The sequence below is a fragment of the Salvelinus fontinalis genome, chromosome 5 (genome assembly GCF_029448725.1).
Source record: "Salvelinus fontinalis isolate EN_2023a chromosome 5, ASM2944872v1, whole genome shotgun sequence".
In the NCBI taxonomy this organism is placed as follows: domain Eukaryota; kingdom Metazoa; phylum Chordata; class Actinopteri; order Salmoniformes; family Salmonidae; genus Salvelinus; species Salvelinus fontinalis.
In genome coordinates, this window is record NC_074669.1 from 56,968,259 (window position 1) to 56,990,453 (window position 22,195).

Sequence of the window (22,195 nt, forward strand, 5' to 3'; positions counted from 1 at the left end):
GGTTTCCGTGTGCATGGGTCACAGACTCAAACATTGTAAGAACTAATTAGTTCATCTTTCTGTTTTTCACCAGAACAAATGTGAGCTACTTTCACAATACTAAGGTTTAACACCAAGGGGTAAAAGGTCTATTTTAAGCCTATAGACATGAAGTAGACATGAAGTTACCCTTGTCCCTCAGAGGTGCTGCTGGTGCTTAAAGGGATACCGCTGGTGCTTAAAGAGATAGGGCTGATGCTTAAAGGATATGGCTGGGGCTGCCATTTCAGTAAGTCACCAGGAGTAATGGAGCCTCTCTATGCACCTCACCTTTAACCCCTGTGCTAATACTGTCTGGTTTAGGTCAGAGGTGACAGAGAGCGAGAGAGAGAGAGAGTGAGACAGACAGACAGACAGACAGACAGACAGACAGACAGACAGACAGACAGACAGACAGACAGACAGACAGACAGACAGACAGACAGCAAGAGTGACAAAGAGAGACAGGGATTCCCTTGAACAGATCGTCACTTACAGTAGCTATCTGAGTCACTGTCAGCAAGTGATCCATTAAAAACGGGTCTCTCCACTGCATCGCAGTGCTAGCTGTGCCACCAGAGACTCTGGGTTCGCGCCCAGGCTCTGTCGCAGCCGGCCGCGACCGGGAGGTCCGTGGGGCGAAGCACAATTGGCCTAGCGTCGTCCGGGTTAGGGAGGGTTTGGTCGGTAGGGATATCCTTGTCTCATCGCGCACCAGCGACTCCTGTGGCCGGCTGGGCGCAGTGCGCGCTAACCAAGGAAGCCAGGTGTACGGTGTTTCCTCCGACACATTGGTGCGGCTGGCTCCCCGGTTGGAGGCGCGCTGTGTTAAGAAGCAGTGCGGCTTGGTTGGGTTGTGTTTCGGAGGACGCATGGCTTTCGACCTTGGTCTCTCCCGAGCCCGTACGGGAGTTGTAGCGATGAGAAAAGATAGTAATTACTAACAATTGGATACCACGAAATTGGGGAGAAAAGTAAAAAAAACATTTTTTTAAACGGGTCTCTCTCTCTGTCCTGTTTTGGCCCATTCCCTGAGACTGTTAAGGAGGTAAGAGTCTAGCCAGGGGCAGGCAACCCTGCCAAAGGAGCCAGGGAACTGACACACGTATGTGGGTGAGGAGGTGAGAAACCCTAGCCAGGCACTGTCTGAGAGTGGGGGGTGGGGAGGTGGGGGGAGAACAATGGAGTGAGAGAGGAAATTCGAAACAAGGCATCACTCAAGAGGCCTGTGATGGAGGATTTGGGGGTAAGCCCTGACATTAAGTTATCAAGTTACCCTTCACAATTTAAAATATCTGTGTCTTTTGTCATAGAGCTCAATGAGTTTACAAAAACTGATGTCAAAGTTGTGTCTTCCAGGTGGAAACAAGCTGAAGCCACAGCCATTCCGGCTCAACTGGTCGTGGATCAGCCTGGAGAAGGAGTACTATCTGGTGGATGAGGACGCCAGACTCCTGGAGGTGACGCTCAGACGCAGGGGGTACCTGGGAGAGACATCCTTCGTCAGTGAGTATTGGAAGTCTTACACAGTACTTACCACAGATCTACAGCAGCCTTTACCTAAACAGATAAATACAATTACTAAAATGGGACCTATAGCAATATTTACCTCTAGACATAGATATAGAATGACTAGAATGGGTCCTATAGGAATATTTACCTATAAACATAGATATAAAATGACCAAAATTGACCCTATAGCAGTATTTACCTCCTGACCTGGAAATACAATGACTAGAATGGGACATGTGAAGTGTTAAAAAAAAAAACGTTTTCACGTGATTTCACACGTGAAATTGTGATTTTCCCATGTGGTTTCACATGTGGTTTTTATGTAAGGGAACATAGTTATAGAATAACTAGAATGGGGCACCATTAGCAGTATTTACCTCTAAACATAGAAATAGAATGAATACAATGGGTACAAAGCTCCTCAGTCATTTTACAGAATACTCATGGGTATATATGGGTGACATGGAGATTCTATGTCTATGGTACTGAAAGTCTTGAACAGGATTTACATCAGATCTATAGTATTTTGGTTTGATTTTTGATTTATTAGGATACCCATTAGCCGACGTCAAGGGCATGCACTCTTTGAAAGAAAGGTGCTATCTAGAACCATAAAGGGTTATTCGGCTGTCCCAACCCTTTTTTTTTGCAGGTAGAAAACCCTTTTGGTGCCAGGTAGAACCCGGCACCAAAAAGGGTTCTCTTATAGGGACAGCTGAAGAACCCTTTTGGAACCCTTTTTCTAAGAGTGTACCATGGTAGATCCTGTTGGAACTGGCTTGCACTTCGTTGGTTCATCACCCAAGTGATATATCTGAGTTAGTACATTTCTCCCGTTGTTTTCTCTGCTTGTCATTCAGATAAAGGTAGTTTTAAATTGCCACTATTTTATCCCTAATGGGTAGTAAATATTTCAATCACCCACCACCATCAACTCTGACTAGGGGTACTTCGAAAAAATTTTAAATGTCAGTGGAGAGACTATTCAGAAAGCAGGACCTATTAAACTGTCATTGTGTAAAAGACTGATTGGCCCTTTAAGGGTCTTCATGGAGTGTATTTGTCTGTTATTACCCTGCCATTAGAAGAAACCTAAGAATAAAACAGACCCCCTGGTTATCAATCTGCCCTGTGTGTGTTCCTGTTTGACTGATGACCCATTTCCTGTCTCGCTGGTGAAAAACCTAGTTTGATTGAGGGATCAGATAGCCCTTCCTCATAGAGGTCACCAGGTAATGTCAACATGCTTGTCTGTTTGGCTACATCCAACACACAGGCTTTTATACACAGGCTCCTATATTTACGGTTGTCTTTGACGACGCAGTAGTGGGCAAATATGAACAAAGACAGACAATGAGAGCTAACCAGGCAACTACAGTCTGTAAATCACAGTCAACCTGCAGTCAACTCACATCCTCTGAGGCCCTGCAAACTACACAGTGCTACGTGCCATTATTATAAAGCTATTCAGTTCAATTAGGTTCAATTCAATTCAATTCAGTTCAGCTTACCTCAGCTAAATTCCAATTAAATGTAATTAAATGAGGTTCTATTTAGTTCAGTTCGATATGGTTCTATTCAGGCATCACCACCAAGGATGGCACTGCGGAGAAGGACAAGGACTTCCGGGGCAAGGCCCAGAAGCAGGTCCAGTTCAACCCAGGCCAGACAGTGGCCACCTGGAGGGTGAAGATCTTCACGGACCAGGAGTTTGAGAACAGCGAGACCTTTGAGATCCAGCTGTCAGAGCCTGTCATGGCCGTGCTGGAGTACCCCGATACGGCCACTGTGGAGATAGTGGACCCTGGTGATGGTAAGAATGAACCGCCTTATCTGCAGATTGTCTGTTTGATTTGCCCTCCGACATGAAATCCTTTATGAATAGTAGACAGGCTTAAGTCAATTGGAAAGGCTACATTAATTTACATGGTTTGACACATTAAAAAATGTAATATTCCAAATCAGATCATGATTATTGTTCCATTGCTGGGCAATTTGATGGCAGCAGCAAATATGCATGCATCAAATAAGTACAGACTCGCCTGGGCTTGTAAACTCTTGTTCTCTTGTTCTCTATGGCCTCTCCTCTGTGCTTCTCCCATAGAGATCCTATTAAATTACTATTCTAATTCTGAATTGTATGGTTTCTCCCTCTTTCCTCTGCAGAGTCCATGGTGTTCATCCCCCAGGCAGAGTATAAGATAGAGGAGGACATTGGGGAGCTGCTGGTGCCTGTTCGCCGCTCTGGAGACCTCAGCCAGGAACTCATGGTCATCTGCTACACCCAGCAAGGTGAATACAGTCAAATATATCATTCAAATACATGGGTTTTTACAAAGATTAAATGCATGAATAAAATACACATAGATATACAGTGCATTCAGAAAGTATTCAGACCCCTTCCCTTTTTCCACAATTTGTTACGTTACAACCTTATTCTAAAATGGATCAAAAATATTTATAATCTCATTAATCCAACACACAATACCACGTAATGACAAAGCAAAAACAGATTTTTAGAATTGTAAAAAATGTAAAACAGAAATACCATATTTACATAAGTATTCAGACCCTTTGCTTTGAGACCCGAAATTGAGCTCAAGTGCATCCTGTTTCCATTGATCATCCTTCAGATGTTTCTACAAATTGATTGGAGTGCAGTTGTGGTAAATTCAATTGATTAAACAGGCACACACCTGTCTATATAAGTTCCCACAGTAGACAGTGCATGTCAAATCAAAAACTAAGCCATGAGGTCGAAGGAATTGTCCGTAGAGCTCCGAGAAAGGACTGTGTCGAAGCACAGAGCTGGGGAAGGGTACCCAAGAACACAGTGGCCTCCATCATTCTAAAATGGAAGAAGTTTGTAACCACCAAGACTGAGCAATTGGGGGAGAAGGGCCTTGGTCAGGGAGGTGACCAAGAAGCCGATGGTCACTCTGAAAGAGCTCCAGAGTTCCAGAAGGACAACCATCTCTGCAGCACTCGACCAATCAGGCCTTTATGGTAGAGTGGCCAGACGGAAGCCACTCCTCACTAAAAGGCACATGTCAGCCAGCCTGGAGTTTGGCAAAAGGCACCTAAAGGACTCTAAGACCATGAGAAACAAGATTCTCTGGTCTGATGAAATCAAGATTGAACTCTTTGGCCTGAATGCCAAGCTTCAGGTCTGGAGGAAACCTGGCGCCATCCCTACGGTGAAGCATGGTGGTGGCAGCATGCTGTGGGGATGTTTTTCAGTGGCAGGGACTGGGAGACTAGTCAGGATCGAGAGAAAGATGAACGGAGCAAAGTACAGAGCACTCAGAACCTCAGACTGGGGCGAAGGTTCACCTTCCAACAAGACAACAACCCTAAGCACACAGCCAAGACAACGCAGGAGTGGCTTTGGGACAAGTCTCTGAATGTCCTTGAGTGGCCCAGCCAGAGCCCGGACTTGAACCCGATCGAACATCTCTGGAGAGACCTGAAAATAGCTGTGCAGCGACGCTCCCCATACAACCTGAAAGAGCTTGAGAGGATCTGCAGAGAAGAATGGGACAAACTCCCTAAATACAGGTGTGCCAAGCTTGTAGCATCATACCCAAGAAGACTCGAGGCTGTAATGGCTGCCAAAGGTGCTTCAACAAAGTACTGAGTTAAGGGTAAGAAAACTTATGTAAATGTGATATTTCAGTTTTTGCTTTGTCATTATGGGGTATTGTGTGTAGATTGATGAGGGGGGAAAACAATTTAATCCATTTTAGAATAAGGCTGTAACATAACAAAATGTGGAAAAAGTCAAGGGGTCTGAATACTTTCCAAATGCACTGTAGATATATTGTAACATAAAACTACTCTCCTCCCCCCACAACTGCATGCCATTCTTCTATTGACCCTTAACCATTGACCCCTGAACTCCTTTTCCCAACAGCCAGTGCGACGGGCACCATCCCCAGCACGGTCCTCTCCTACAGCGACTACATCACGCGTCCCGAGGACCACACCAGCGTGCTGCGCTTTGACAAGGACCAGAGGGAGAAGCCCTGCCGCATCATCATCATCGACGACTCGCTCTACGAGGAGGAAGAGAGCTTCAACGTGACCCTCAGCATGCCCATGGGGGGCCAGGTGGGAGCCACCTTCCCCAGCGCGAAGGTCACCATCCTGGCCGACAGCGACGACGGTGAGTGTGGTTGTTGGGCGTATGGTGGGTGGTGGCATCTATCGTCACCTGTTGAATACAGAGGTCCCTCAATTGTCATGAAACCCTACTTGAAACTTGAAACCCTAGTTCAAATAGGTCAACAGACAGGTTCAAGTCAACTTGAATGCTACTTGTCAATGGCAACAGACTCAATGATTCCTGACCCTTTACTATATTGACTATAAAGGAAACTCTACCTATTCGACCCCCCAGTCTCTTGGGTTCAGTGAACGCGGGTACACTCTTTAGAAAAAAGTGTGATCTAGAACCTAAAAGGGTTATTCGGCTGTCCCCATAGGATAACCCTTTAATAAAAAAGTTTGGTTCCGGGTAGAACTCTTTTGGGTTCCATGTAGAACCCTACCACAGCGGGTTCTACCTAGAACCAAAAAGGTTTATCCTATGGGGACAGCAGAATAACCCTTTATGAACCCTGTTCCTTTCAGCTTTTCTCTATGATTTCCTGGGACTTCCTATGGGCCACTCCTAATGATATGACTTCCTGGGACTTCCTATGGGCCACTCCTAATGATATGACTTCCTGGGACTTCCTATGGGCCACTCCTAATGATATGACTTCCTGGGACTTCCTATGGGCCACTCCTAATGATATGACTTCCTGGGACTTCCTATGGGCCACTCCTAATGATATGACTTCCTGGGTCTTCCTATGGGCCAATAATAACGATACGACTTCCTGGGACTTCCTATTGGCCACTCCTAATGATATGACTTCCTGGGACTTCCTATGGGCCACTCCTAATGATATGACTCCCTCTATGTTTGTTATGGGGGCTTAACTGTTGCCCGAGACACTTTGATGTGCCTAGTTACAATTTACATGTGTGTGTGTGTGTGTGTGTGTGTGTGTGTGTGTGTGTGTGTGTGTGTGTGTGTGTGTGTGTGTGTGTGTGTGTGTGTGTGTGTGTGTGTGTGTGTGTGTGTGTGTGTGTGTGTGTGTGTGTGTGTGTGTGTGTGTGTGTGTGTGTGTGTGTGTGTGTGTGTGTGTGTGTGTGTGTGTGTGTGTGTGTGTGTGTGTCTTTGTCTCTGGGTTTTTGTGTGTCAGTCTCTGTGCTGTGTGTTGTGTGTCAATGTGCACCTGTGTTGCCTTAGCAACCAAACCCTTTCATCCACATTGATTTATTATCATTCAATCGCCCAGCAGTTGTCTAATATTCAACACAGTCGCTGAAAACACACAGTCGTGCAACTAGATACAACACTATTGAGCTGATAACAGTGTCATTACTTTTCACTGATGATAAACACGTATCAATAGCATTACTTTGCTTCACTCTTTGTTCTCCTGTTAGTGAGGTAGAATAAAGGAACAACTGATGCAGCCATGCCAAAAGCACTAAGGTAAAGAGGAAAGACAGGAGACTGAAAGAGAGAGAGCTGGTGCCAAACACTAGATGAAAGGAGAGAGGAGAGGCAGGAAAGATGTGGTTAGAAGTTGGTTTATCAACAACAAAAAACAACTGTGCCACATAGGAACTACAGTAGGGCTTGTGAGAGCATGTACTGTAGGACTGTACGAAGCTTAGTGAAGCCTCTTTGGTGAGAGTGTTACCATCAACACCATAACTCAGAGGCCAGGTGCTGAGGATCCTCCAGCCACCATCAACACAATAACTCAGAGGCCAGGTGCTGAGGATCCTCCAGCCATCATCAACACCATAACTCAGAGGCCAGGTGCTGAGGATCCTCCAGCCACCATCAACACCATAACTCAGAGGCCAGGTGCTGAGGATCCTCCAGCCATCATCAACACCATAACTCAGAGGCCAGGTGCTGAGGATCCTCCAGCCACCATCAACACCATAACTCAGAGGCCAGGTGCTGAGGATCCTCCAGCCATCATCAACACCATAACTCAGAGGCCGGGTGCTGAGGATCCTCCAGCCACCATCAACACCATAACTCAGAGGCCAGGTGCTGAGGATCCTCCAGCCATCATCAACACCATAACTCAGAGGCCAGGTGCTGAGGATCCTCCAGCCACCATCAACACCATAACTCAGAGGCCAGGTGCTGAGGATCCTCCAGCCATCATCAACACCATAACTCAGAGGCCAGGTGCTGAGGATCCTCCAGCCATCATCAACACCATAACTCAGAGGCCGGGTGCTGAGAATCCTCTAGCCATCATCAACACCATAACTCAGAGGCCAGGTGCTGAGGATCCTCCAGCCATCATCAACACCATAACTCAGAGGCCGGGTGCTGAGAATCCTCCAGCCACCATCAACACCATAACTCAGAGGCCAGATGCTGAGGATCCTCCAGCCACCATCAACACCATAACTCAGAGGCCAGGAGCTGAGGATCCTCCAGCCACCATCAACACCATAACTCAGAGGCCAGGTGCTGAGGATCCTCCAGCCACCATCAACACCATAACTCAGAGGCCAGGTGCTGAGAATCCTCCAGCCATCATCAACACCATAACTCAGAGGCCAGGTGCTGAGGATCCTCCAGCCATCATCAACACCATAACTCAGAGGCCAGGTGCTGAGAATCCTCCAGCCATCAACACCATAACTCAGAGGCCAGGTGCTGAGGATCCTCCAGCCACCATCAACACCATAACTCAGAGGCCAGGTGCTGAGGATCCTCCAGCCATCATCAACACCATAACTCAGAGGCCGGGTGCTGAGAATCCTCCAGCCACCATCAACACCATAACTCAGAGGCCAGATGCTGAGGATCCTCCAGCCACCATCAACACCATAACTCAGAGGCCAGGAGCTGAGGATCCTCCAGCCACCATCAACACCATAACTCAGAGGCCAGGTGCTGAGGATCCTCCAGCCACCATCAACACCATAACTCAGAGGCCAGGTGCTGAGAATCCTCCAGCCATCATCAACACCATAACTCAGAGGCCAGGCGCTGAGGATCCTCCAGCCATCATCAACACCATAACTCAGAGGCCAGGTGCTGAGGATCCTCCAGCCACCATCAACACCATAACTCAGAGGCCAGGTGCTGAGGATCCTCCAGCCACCATCAACACCATAACTCAGAGGCCAGGTGCTGAGGATCCTCCAGCCATCATCAACACCATAACTCAGAGGCCAGGTGCTGAGGATCCTCCAGACACCATCAACACCATAACTCAGAGGCCAGGAGCTGAGGATCCTCCAGCCACCATCAACACCATAACTCAGAGGCCAGGTGCTGAGAATCCTCCAGCCATCATCAACACCATAACTCAGAGGCCAGGTGCTGAGGATCCTCCAGCCATCATCAACACCATAACTCAGAGGCCAGGTGCTGAGGATCCTCCAGCCACCATCAACACCATAACTCAGAGGCCAGGTGCTGAGAATCCTCCAGCCATCATCAACACCATAACTCAGAGGCCAGGTGCTGAGGATCCTCCAGCCCGGGTGATGCCCTTCTTTACTGTAACCACTGGTCTCTACATGTAATCTATTCCACTACAAGTCCACTCATGGATGGCGCCATTCCCCAAAGCCACACACAGACAGACAGTGGCACACAAACACACTCAACCCAAGACAAAAGCACATCTCCCCACATGTTTGTCTTGCCTTCCCTCTCTTTGCCGGGTCCTTCCCCTCCTCCCTCCTCCCTCCTCTCGCGCTACCCCTGACTACACACTCCATCTGTTCTTCTATCCTATACTTCTAGTAACAGGTGGTAGAACTGGGAAGAGAGAAAATAGAATAGAATAGAAACTCCAGTGTTAACTACACTGGACAACCCTCTGTCATGACACATAAAAGAGCTCTCTAAACGTGTTTTGTTCTGAGTCACTCCTCCAACTCCACCGCTCAGTGGAACTGGGGGAAAACAGAGAGCTTCCCTTTGTGTTGCAGGGGCCAAGAGGCAGGTGGGGAAACAGGGGGAAACAGGGATTTGTGGGAGAGGAATGTCAAATGATAGGCATGTTTTTCCTCCGGCTCCTGTTTGATGGCGTTCAGCCTCCATTTTTGTTTTATTTGTGTAGCTGTTATTTGAGATGGGGGTGATGGTTTGTTTACAACCTCAAGAAAGCTCTGGAAGTAAAAAAAAAATAAGAAAAGAAAGTACAACATATTAGGATATCATATCGACATAAATGTTCCCTTTTTTCATTCGCATGTACGTCAAATATCACCTGTAGGCTTCAGATGAGAAAAAGGAGATGTGTTTGTTTCTTGGACACAGTTAAACCAAGAAGCACGTTCAATGGAGATTTTCCATTGATAATGATTGTTAATCCAGGACCAGTCTTAAAGGTCCAATGCAGCCGTTTTTATCTCAATATCAAATCATTACTGGGTAAGAATGAATTACCTTACCGTGATTGTTTTAAATTAAAATGGACAAAAATACACAAAAATTGCTTAGCAAAGGGTCATTTCTCAAGCAATAACTTTTCTAGGAATGTCTGGGAGTGGTCTGAGTGGGACGGGGAAAACTGAAAATTAGCCGTTACTGGTAGAAAGGTTTAGACATTTCTTTCTTATTACCTCATGGTGATGTCACCATGGAAGGCCAAAACTCCATCCCACCAAAACAGGCTGAAATTTCAGACGGCCTTTTCAAACAGCTCTTACACTAACAGCTATTTCACAGTATTATTCCAAACTCAAAGTGTGGAAATATATATAAAACACAGGAAAACCACGAAAATCTGCCTTTAAGCTGTGTCTGGGAAACTGCCCCTTAGTGTTCAAGTGATTTACTTTCTGAATCTGAGGCCACTCCAGTCCTCCCCATCCACTCTATCTGACTGAATGAGTCATTTATCTCTCTTTAGTTGTCTCTCTGAGCCGTTCCTCTTCTTCTCCTCTTGCACTTCTCTCCTCCTCCTCCTCCTCCTCCTCCTCCTCCTCCTCCTCCTCCTCCTCCTCCTCCTCTCCTTCCTCTCTCCCAGCCTTCAGAGCTCATTCATTTCACTAACTGGTTTGTTCTAATGACAGACACACTCACAGTCAGGGCTACACTCCCCACTCCCTCCCCTGTAATTTGGAGTACAATGGAAACGTTATGTATAAGTAATCAGTGTGCATTCCCAGACATGATCTCCAGGCGACAAGAGGAGATGTCTTCTCAATGTAAAGATCCATTCCTCCATTGTGCCACAAACTTCTTGGTGGGTCCTGAAATCTAAAGTGACAACATATTGCGTGTGTGTGTGTGTGTGTGTGTGTATCTGCCTCTGTGTGTGTGTGTGTGTGTGTGTGTGTGTGTGTGTGTGTGTGTGTGTGTGTGTGTGTGTGTGTGTGTGTGTGTGTGTGTGTGCGTGCGTGCGTGCGTGCGTGCGTGCGTGCGTGCGTGCGTGCGTGCGTGCGTGCGTGCGTGCGTGCGTGCGTGCGTGCGTGCAAACCCATCTTCCTGGCTGAGTAAACCTGTGGTTGGGACCCTGGCCAGCATTAGGCTTCATTGTTATTAGTCTGGCTCTTCCTTCTCAGTGATCCTTTAGGGATTTCCATGTCTCCTTCCCCCTAACCAGCCACCCCTGGTACTAAACAGTATCTCTGGTGATTGAGAGGCATTGAGAGTAAGCCAAGTTTCAGGGGATCAGCGGTGGTTGTCTGACTGTGGCACTACAAGCCCTAGTCTAAAAACATCTCCAGACCACCTCTTCAAATCCTCTTCACCTAACAGTCAGTTAAATGTGTACATACTTCCTATTCTCCATGTCTTACTTTTACTATTTTATCCAGCTATAGACTAAATAATCACGATTGTCACAATATTGTATCTGCCTCTTATAGAAATGGCAGAAAGCTCAATTATAGATCAACCTCATTAGTGGATGTACAGTAGACAGCAGTAGCTTGTCAGTGATGATGAGTCTGGCTGTTATAGGTGTGTAGAGAGATTAATCCGCTGTGTGTTCCAAAGATATGCATTCCTTCCCTCTAGTCTATTACTCAGAGAGGGAGAGGTAGAGAGATCCTCCTGTCTGTGCTGCCTCCCCCGTCTCCTCCCTCTTATCAGTGTGACTGTCATCAGACAAGGAGGACATCCCATCCCTCTTCTCCCCCCAACTCATCCCCCTTTCACTTATCCACCATTTCTACCTGGCTTTTCAGGTGTGCACTGTAGACCTCTGGCACTGAGTTCAGACGACAGTGTCTGGCCTCGATGAGGGGAGGATGATGAAGGGATGAGTGGGGTGACAGCTCTCTTCCTGGAAAGAGAGGGAAAGAGGGGGATGACCCCGTCAGCCGTACCAACTGTATCTGACAAGCCGAGTTCAGACCAGAAATGTGGATTATCCCATGACAGCTTCTTCCCGAAAGACATCCTTAATCAAAACCACATTTTGGTAACTTAATGATCATATCTGTAAGATGTAGATGATAATATACTGACCTGACCTCTCTCTCTCTCTCTCCCCCCCTCTCTCTCTCTCTACAGAGCCCTCTCTGTATTTCGGAGAACTAGATTACATTGTGGATGAGAGTTCAGGCTATGTGGAGGTCAGGGTCTGGAGGACTGGCACTGACCTCTCCAAGACGGCCACAGTGACCGTCCGCTCCAGGAAGAGTGACCCCGTCTCTGCTGAAGGTCAGAAGAAGAACGTGTTAGATCTATTATTTCTATCCTCTTTGTGGTGTAGCGTTTCCAGAATACAGTGCCTTGCAAAACTATTCATCCCCCCTTGGCGTTTTTCCTATTTTGTTGCATTACAACCTGTCATTTAAATTGATTTTTATTTGGATTTCATGTAATGGACATACACAAAATAGTCTAAATTGGTGAAATGAAATGAAAAAAATGACTTGTTTCAAAAAACTCTAAATAGAATATATATTAACAAAAAGGAAAAGTGGTGCGTACATATGTGTTCACCCCTTTGCTATGAAGCCCCTAAATAAGATCTGGTGCAACCAATTACCTTCAGAAGTCACATAATTAGTTAAATAAAGTCCACCTGTGTACAATCTAAGTGTCACATGATCTCAGTATATATACACCTGTTCTTAGTGGTGTTGCAGGCCCCAGAGTCTGTAGCACCACCAAGCAAGCGTCACCACCAAGCAAGCGTCCCCATGAAGACCAAGGAACTCTCCAAACAGGTCAGGGATAAAGTTGTGGAGAAGTGCAGATCAGGGTTGGGTTATAAAAAAATATCTGAAACTTTGAACATCCCACGGAGCACCATTAAATCCCTTATTCAAAAATGGAAAGAATATGGAACCACAACAAACCTGCCAAGAGAGGGCCGCCCACCAAAACTCCCCGACCAGGCAAGGAGGGCATTAATCAGAGAGGCAACAAAGAGACCAAAGATAACCCTGAAGAAGCTGCAAAGCTCCACAGTGGAGATTGGAGTATCTGTCCACTTTAAGCCGTACACTCCACAGAGCTGGGATTTACGGAAGAGTGGCCGTAAATAAGCAAACACGTTTGGTGTTTGCCAAAAGACATGTGGGAGACTCCCCAAACATATGGAAGAAAGTACTCTGGTCAGATGAGAATAAAATTACAATTTTTGGCCATCAAGGAAAACGCTATGTCTGGCGCAAACCCAACACCTCTCATAACCCAGAGAACACCATCCCCACAGTGAAGCATGATGGTGGCAGCATCATGCTGTGGGGATGTTTTTCATCGACAGGAACTGGGAAACTGGTCAGAATTGAAGGAATGATGGATGGCGCTAAATACAGGGAAATTCTTGAGGGAAACCTGTTTCAGTCTTCCAGAGATTTGAGACTGGGACAGAGGTTCACCTTCCAGCAGGACAATGACCCTAAGCATACTGCTAAAGCAACACTTGAGTGGTTTAAGGGGAAACATTTAAATGTCTTGGAATGGCCTAGTCAAAACCCAGACCTCAATCCAATTGAGAATCTGTGGTATGACTTATTAAAGATTGCGGAACCCATGCAACTTGAAGGAGCTGGAGCAGATTTGCCTTGAAGAATGGGCAAAATCCCAGTGGCTAGATGTGCCAGGCTTATAGAGATATACCCCAAGAGACTTGCAGCTGTAATTGCTGAAAACGGTGTCTCTACAAAGTATTGACTTTGGGGGGTGAATAGTTACGCACACTCAAGTTTTCAGTTTTTTTGTCTTATTTCTTGTTTGTTTCATAATAAAAAATATTTTGTATCTTCAAAGTGGTAGGCATGTTGTGTAAATCAAATGATACAAACCCCCCCAAAAATCTATTTTAATTCTAGGTTGTAAGGCAACAAAATAGGAAAAATGTCAAGGGGGTGAATACTTTCTCAAGCCACTGTATCTGTCACACTATTTACAATTCCCCTGGAGTCCCTCAATCTCTGTTTTCACATTATTCACAAGCTCTCTATCAGTGTAATTACACAGAATTCCCAATCGTTCCTAATATTTCTCAAACATTCCGGTGTCATCTCTTTCATGGTAGTATTCCAATGCCCTTACTGACTCTCTCCCCATTAAGATATATGTGTAATGTTCTATTTCTATGTTCCCCGTGTCCCCCTGCCAGCCGGCCTAGACTACGTGGGCATCAGCCGTAACCTGGACTTTGCCCCCGGGGTGACCATGCAGACATTCAGAGTGACCATTTTGGATGACCTGGGTCAGCCAGAGCTGGAGGGTCCGGAAACCTTTGACCTGGTGCTGAGGATGCCCATGAACGCTGTGCTGGGGGAGCCCAGCAAGACCACCATCACTATTAATGATACTGTTACTGACCGTGAGTTAAACACACTCTGTAACACATACACACACATGTAGATATATAGACCCCAGCAAGACCACCATCACTATTAATGATACTGTTACTGACCGTGAGTTATACACACTCTGTAACACATACACACACATGTAGATATATAGACCCCAGCAAGACCACCATCACTATTAATGATACTGTTACTGACCGTGAGTTATACACACTCTGTAACACATACACACACATGTAGATATATAGACCCCAGCAAGACCACCATCACTATTAATGATACTGTTACTGACCATGAATTATACAGACACACACACTGTTTTAGCGTTAACATAACCACTGTTTTAGCTCTAACATAACCACTGTTTTAGCGTTAACAGAACCACTGTTTTAGCGCTAACATAACCACTGTTTTAGTGTTAGCATAACCACTGTTTTAGTGTTCGCATAACCACTGTTTTAGCTCTAACATAACCACTGTTTTAGCTCTAACATAACCACTGTTTTAGCTCTAACATAACCACTGTTTTAGTGTTAGCATAACCACTGTTTTAGCGCTAACATAACCACTGTTTTAGTGTTAGCATAACCACTGTTTTATCTCTAACATAACCACTGTTTTAGCTCTAACATAACCACTGTTTTAGTGTTAGCATAACCACTGTTTTAGTGTTAGCATAACCACTGTTTTAGCGTTATCATAACCACTGTTTTAGCTCTAACATAACCACTGTTTTAGCTCTAACATAACCACTGTTTTAGCTCTAACATAACCACTGTTTTAGTGTTAGCATAATCACTGTTTTAGCATTAACATAACCACTGTTTTAGCGCTAACATAACCACTGTTTTAGCATTAACATAACCACTGTTTTAGTGTTAGCAGAACCACTGTTTTAGCGTTAGCATAATCACTGTTTTAGCATTAACATAACCACTGTTTTAGCGCTAACAAAACCACTGTTTTAGCTTTTCTCTTTGTATGAATTGTTTGTGTTTTGTTATCCATATAAAAGTAGCTTTGAGATGATTGTCTAAGGCACATTTAGTCAGTGAGCAATGAGAAAATTAAACTATGCTCCCTATGCAGAAGCTATGAAAATAATATTGAGCTACTAAAAAACCACAGTAATGATAAGTAGTATTCTGTTCTCTTCAGAGCCTTATTCAAATCTACTTATTATTCCAGTGCCCAAGGTTCAGTTCAAGGATGCTGCCTATAAGGTGGATGAGGCGGACGGGGAGATGAAGGCCGTAGTGTATCGAAGTGGAGACATCAGTCACAGGTCAACGGTGCGCTGCTACACCCGCCAGGGCTCTGCCCAGGTCATGATGGATTATGATGAGAGGCCCAACACGGACGGGTCACTCATCACCTTCTTCCCAGGTAACCCCAGTCTCTCTCTCTCTCTCTCTCTGTTTCTCTCTCTCCCTCCCTCCCTCTTCTCCTCTCTCTCTCTCTTCCTCCCTCTTCTCCTCTCTCTCTCTCCCTCTCTCTTCCTCCCTCTTCACCTCTCTCTCTCCCTTCTCTTACTCTCTCTCTCCCTTCCTCCCTCCCTCTCACTCCCCTTTCTCCTCTCTCTCTCTCTCTCCCCCTTCTCTTACTCTCTCTCTCTCTCTCTCTCTCCTTTCTCTCTCTCTCTCCCTCTCCCATTTCTCTTACTCTCCCTCTCTCTCTCTCTCTCTCTCTCTCTCTCTCTCTCTCTCCCTTCCTCCCTTCCTCTCACTCCCCATTCTCTCTCTCTCTCTCTCCTTCCCTAGCTCTACCCCTTCTCTCTCCCAATGTCTTTTTATATGCCAACCCCCCATATCCTCATATTTCTATGTGTTAACGCTGTGTTCCCCCTGTCTGTCTCTCCTATAGGGGAGAGTGAGAAGGAGTGTGTGGTGAACCTGGTGGATGATAACCTGTATGAGGAGGATGAAGAGTTCCGTCTGGTGCTGGGAACGCCCAAGAGCAAGTCACTCTTCGGAGCCTCCATAGGGGAACAGAAAGAAGCGGTGGTCACCATTACGGACGAGAAAGACAGTAAGCATTACCCAAGGAACATGGAGATATCTACCACACCTAACATTGGGCTACGCTGTATAGATCTATCTAATAAAGTATTACAAATAAAATGCCAAACACTCTGTTTTATTCATTATTTTATTCAGTCTCTAGAGAGTTAGAGTTAGTAGTATGTTCTGTTTTGTATCTGGAGTCTAACCTGATTCTCTCTCCTCAGAGCCCATCATCCGTTTCAGTGAGATAAAATACAGTGTACGGGAGCCCCAGATCCAAGGGGAGACAGCCGTGGTGAAGATCCCTATCCTGAGGCTAGGAGACACCTCCAAGGTCTCCCTGGTCCGGGTCCACACCAAGGACGGGTCAGCCACCTCTGGAGAGGACTACAACCCGCTGTCAGAGGGTGAGTCCTAGCATTAAGTTATCATATAGTTTAATCATGTAACCCAGACATAACTAACCCTAACATCTGGAGAGGACTACAACCTCCTGTCGGAGGGTGAGTCCTAGCATTAAGTTATCATATCGTTTAATCATGTAACACAGACATAACTAACCCTAACGTCTGGAGAGGACTACAACCTCCTGTCGGAGGGTGAGTCCTAGCATTAAGTTATCATATAGTTTAATCATGTAACACAGACATAACTAACCCTAACGTCTGGAGAGGACTACAACCTCCTGTCGGAGGGTGAGTCCTAGCATTAAGTTATCATATCGTTTAATCATGTAACCCAGACATAACTAACCCTAACGTCTGGAGAGGACTATAACCTCCTGTCGGAGGGTGAGTCCTAGCATTAAGTTATCATATAGTTTAATCATGTAACCCAGACATAACTAACCCTAACGTCTGGAGAGGACTACAACCTCCTGTCGGAGGGTGAGTCCTAGCATTAAGTTAGCATTAAGTTATCATATAGTTTAATCATGTAACACAGACATAACTAACCCTAACGTCTGGAGAGGACTACAACCTCCTGTCGGAGGGTGAGTCCTAGCATTAAGTTATCATATCGTTTAATCATGTAACACAGACATAACTAACCCTAACGTCTGGAGAGGACTACAACCTCCTGTCGGAGGGTGAGTACACATACAGGAACTGTAGTCTATGTTCCAATATCCACTCTAGCATCCCACTTAGATTGTTCAAAACATTGCTTCATTCTAAGTGGGATGTTAGTATGGGCGTTAGAACAGAACCATATGAGAGAAGGATAGGGGCATTACCACAGTAACAGAATGATGTTGAGACTCAGATCTGAAGCTTTAAAATGGATGTCAAAGAAAAAACAATGATTGCAAAGATAAATAATCCATACGACTCTATGCACAAGGACGACTTTTAACAATGTCCACTGAACATTTTACAAAAACACATTTACTTGAAGAAACAGCACATACCGTCATTCTGTTACCAAACTTTGCATCTGCACTGTTCTTCAAGTAAATTCGTTTTTTTGTAAAATTTTCAGTGTAAATTGTTAAAAGTAGTCCTTGTCAGAGAGTTGTATGGTTTGTTTAACTTTGCAATGATATGTTTCATGTTTGACAGACATTCAATACTCAGCATTATTCTGTTTTCTGTTACCGTAGAATTGCCCCTATACAGCCATCGTTGTCATACTGTGTTGGGCACTGTCGTGTATAACCCATTCACACCAAAAATGACCTGATACATTTTTAATAGAGATCCTTATTAAGCTCTTGTTTAACCTTGTGTGTGTCTCTCAAGATGTGGAGTTCAAGGAGGGCGAGACAGAACACTTTGTGGACGTGCAGATCCTGTATGACGGCCAGAGAGAGATGAGAGAAGCCTTCGTCGTCCACATGAAACCTGATGAGTACATGGTCGCAGAGATGCAGGTAAGACTGAGAGCATGGGATCTCTCTCTCTCTCTCTCTGTCTCTCTGTCTCTCTCCCTCACACACTTTATGTATTTATTTAACCCTTATTTTACCAGGTCAGTTGACTGAGAACACGTTCTCATTTACAGCAACGACCTGGGGAATAGTTACGGGGGGATGAATGAGCCAATTGGAAGCAGGGGATGATTAGGTGGCCATGAAGGCCAGATTGGGAATTTAGCCAGGACACCAGGGTTAACACCCCTACTCTTACAATAAGTGCCATGGGATCTTTAATGACCTCAGAGAGTCAGGACACCCGTTTAACATTCCATCCGAAAGACGGCACCCTACACAGGGCAATGTCCCCAATCACTGCCCTGGGGCATTGGGATATTTTCGGGGGGACCAAAGGAAAGAGTGCTTCTTACTGGCCCTCCAACACCCCTTCCAGCAGCATCTGGTCTCCCATCCAGGACCAACCCTGCTTAGATTCAGAGGCAAGCCAGCAGTGAGATGCAGGGTGGTATGCTGCTGACACCCACCTAGATCACCCACCGAGACACACACACACACACACACACACCATATAAATACCCTCAGCAGGTCTCAGGGCATGCACACACACTTGAACACACAAATAGCCAGGCAGCAGCTGCCACTGTCAGCAGCCCCGGCACCCAAATCACCAGCTATTATAAAAAGACTTCCTGGTTGAGTCCATGCTATGAGAATGTCCCTCAAGTCAACCCACAGAGCAGTGTGACCTACAAACACAGCTATGTGACATCCCAGACATGTACTGTACCATACCACTAACCTGACACAAATAATGCTAGAGGTGTATGCTCACTTTAACCCACTTTTCTCCTTTGGTATTATAAATATTCTGTTCTAAGGAGGACTCCACCTTCTCAAACGTCCAAGTATACAATGTAGAACACAAAGTGTACAATACCCGTGGAATGGTGTTTTGAATCTCTCTCTCGCGTTCATCAGATGAGTAAGGCAATTGTGTACATCGAGGAGATGGACAGCGTGGCAGACGTCACCTTTCCGGCTGTGCCTACTGTGGTGTCCCTGCTAATGTACGATGACACGGCCCGCGCCAGGGACAACCCTCACCCCTCTACTGGCTACCCCATCGTCTGTGTGACGGTGAGTGGTGGCCACTGGGCCCAGACACACACACGCAGAATGCAACCACCTAGATACACAAACACACACACCTTATATCCAGGTGTTTAACCATGTGAAGCTAAGCTGGCGACAAGGTCGGAATACTTTCATCCAGTCCAAAAAGCCGAGGCTTCAAACTGAAGGTCTTTGTGTTTCATAGTTTCAAAACCTGTTGTTTAAGTGGTAAATCAATCCATTTTCCATTGAAATGCTTTCTCCAGTTCTGACTAAATCCTAAACATGAGACCCTTTCACCGGCATAACAAATGTACACGTATTCTCAAATACATATTAGCGATATACCATTGCATATAGCCTCGTAAACTTCACTTCATGTGTTGAGCGCGGTTTACAAGACTATTGTGTATAGTCCTATTACATGCCATAATCACATATGTCTGTGGCCCCTCCCTCACATGCAGGCCTGCAACCCCAAATACCACGACTTTGACAAGACGGGCTCCATCTGCACGGCAGAGAGGATCAACGACACCCTGACCCAGTACCGCTGGCTGGTCAGCGCCCCCAGCGGGTCGGACGGGGTCACCTCGCCCCTGAGAGAGGTGGACACCAACACCTTCTTCACCAACACTAAGTCCATCACCCTGGACTCCATCTACTTCCAGGCTGGGTCGAGAGTCCAGTGTGCTGCCCGGGCGTTCAATACGAACGGGGATGCTGGTCTGGAGCTGTCCAGCCCCATCATGGTGGTCAGCAAGGAGGAGGGTGAGTGGAGACTGGGGGGGGTGGGGACTTCAGAGTTCAGTGACATCAACCTTCATGACTGTTGATGACATCTGTTATATGTCCTTATTAGGACAGAGTTACGTAGGCCTTGTGATGGAGAGTTCAAGGATGATTGTCTATCCGACAATAATATGTCCCGTGTGTCTGTGTAGGTCTGTGTCAACCACGTATCTCTGGCACGGTGGGAGCTGAGCCCTTCTCTGCTAAGATCCGCTACACCGGCCCTGACGACCCTGACTTCCCCAACCTCATCAAACTCACTGTCAACATGCCGCACATGGACGGTGAGTAACAGGCTCTGTCATGTCCTTTCTTACTGATCTAGAGTCGGCTTGATTGTTTAGCTAACGATCGATGACAATAGGACTGAGGTAGAAAGAACTGATTCAAGATCAGTTGTCAAGGGTAAAAAGTTAGCAGGTCATTAAAAGATTTCTAAATGTTGCAATTGATTGATGATCTATTGAAACCATCTCTCTCTCACCTCTCTTCTCCTCAGGCATGTTACCGGTCATCTCTACGCGGCCCCTGTCCAACTTTGAGCTGACTCTGTCTCCGGACGGCACGCGCGTGGGCAACCACCGCTGCTCCAACCTACTGGACTTCAACGAGATCCAGACGGGCCACGGCTTCATCACCGACGCCACCAAGAACCCTGAGATCATCGGCGAGACGTCGCCCTACCAGTACAGCGCCGACATGCGCTCCACCAACAGCCTGAGATTCTACAGGAACCTGAATCTGGAGGCTTGTCTGTGGGAGTTCAATAGTTACTACGACATGTCCGAGCTGCTCACCACCTGTGGAGGTTCCATCGGGACGGATGGACAGGTACTGGAGAGAGAGAGACATACACACATATGCACTGATGCAAACACACACACACACAAACTGACACGCTGGCGGTTCTCTGTGTGCAACTCTCGATTACTCAGTCTGCTGTCGTTGTTTTTCAGTAATCTGTCAAGTTGAAAGTAGACATTTTGAAATTCCCTCTGTGTTAAATTCCCTCTGTGTTAAATTCCCTCGGTGTTAAATACCCTCTATGTTACCTTTCATGCTTTAATGCTCTGAAGTGTTCCTATCCTTCTGTTTTGTACTGTGGTATATGCTGATCCAGGTACAGTTGAAGGTGACCCTGACTAGGTATCTTTGTGTTGCTCTTCCTCTAGGTGCTGAACCTGGTCCAGTCCTACGTGACTCTGCGCGTGCCTCTCTATGTGTCCTACGTCTTCCACTCCCCTGTGGCCGTGGGAGGATGGCAGCACTTTGACCTGCAGTCAGAGCTCAAGCTCACCTTTGTGTACGACACTGCCATCTTGTGGCAGGATGGAATCGGCAGCCCGCCGGAGGCTGAACTACAAGGTACAGCCAATTCGACCCACTGTTGGCTATTTTAAGTGCTACAGTGAGGTGGATGAATTGCAGTATTACTCAGTTAATACCTGTATAATTAATAGTCTGCCGGCACATTTGATTAGAATCTCCGAGCTGACGAGGTGAAAATCTGTCGATGTGCAGTTGAGCAAGGCTCTTACCCCTAATTGCTCCTGTAAGTCACTCTGGATAAGAGTGTCTGCTAAATTACTAAAATGTAAATAATGTCTCATGCATTATTTCACCAGTGAATGATAGAGGTGGACAATAACCCTGGTTTGATGTAACTGTGTCCCTATAGGATCCATGTACCCCACCAGCATGAGGATCAACGAGGAGGGACGTCTGGTGGTCAACTTCAAGACTGAGGCCCGCTTCAGGGGACAGTTTGTCATGTCACACCCAGGTATTACGCACGCACACACACACACATCCGATAGGGTGATTGTATAGCTTTCTCTCCTATTGGGTTGCACTGTGACCCAGATCCGGTACCGCTATTAGAATGGAACCGTCTACGGGGTTGTTCTGCCAAATGTCAACATGACATTACCCTTTTCAGTAAGAATACTACCATCAACAACGTAAAATGTGTATACCTTACAACAAGGTGCGTTAATTTTTATCGTAGACATACAGTCTACAGTACAACACCGGTCTTAAGATGTTGTGT

General features: G+C 46.1%; 1 protein-coding gene across 1 annotated transcript in view; it reads left to right on the top strand.

The window, feature by feature from the left end:
* Positions 1-22,195, top strand: part of LOC129855910 (FRAS1-related extracellular matrix protein 2-like) — a 48,652-nt gene that overhangs the window by 22,403 nt on the left and 4,054 nt on the right. Inside the window, exons 3-18 of the mRNA XM_055924021.1 lie at positions 1,378-1,524; positions 3,113-3,343; positions 3,697-3,822; positions 5,444-5,695; positions 12,101-12,250; positions 14,163-14,372; positions 15,550-15,747; positions 16,225-16,389; positions 16,589-16,771; positions 18,107-18,237; positions 19,219-19,377; positions 19,821-20,124; positions 20,298-20,429; positions 20,645-20,976; positions 21,318-21,510; positions 21,824-21,928. Coding sequence (XP_055779996.1) covers positions 1,378-1,524; positions 3,113-3,343; positions 3,697-3,822; positions 5,444-5,695; positions 12,101-12,250; positions 14,163-14,372; positions 15,550-15,747; positions 16,225-16,389; positions 16,589-16,771; positions 18,107-18,237; positions 19,219-19,377; positions 19,821-20,124; positions 20,298-20,429; positions 20,645-20,976; positions 21,318-21,510; positions 21,824-21,928 — 3,018 coding nt within the window. The remainder of the gene's footprint in view (positions 1-1,377; positions 1,525-3,112; positions 3,344-3,696; positions 3,823-5,443; positions 5,696-12,100; positions 12,251-14,162; positions 14,373-15,549; positions 15,748-16,224; positions 16,390-16,588; positions 16,772-18,106; positions 18,238-19,218; positions 19,378-19,820; positions 20,125-20,297; positions 20,430-20,644; positions 20,977-21,317; positions 21,511-21,823; positions 21,929-22,195) is intronic.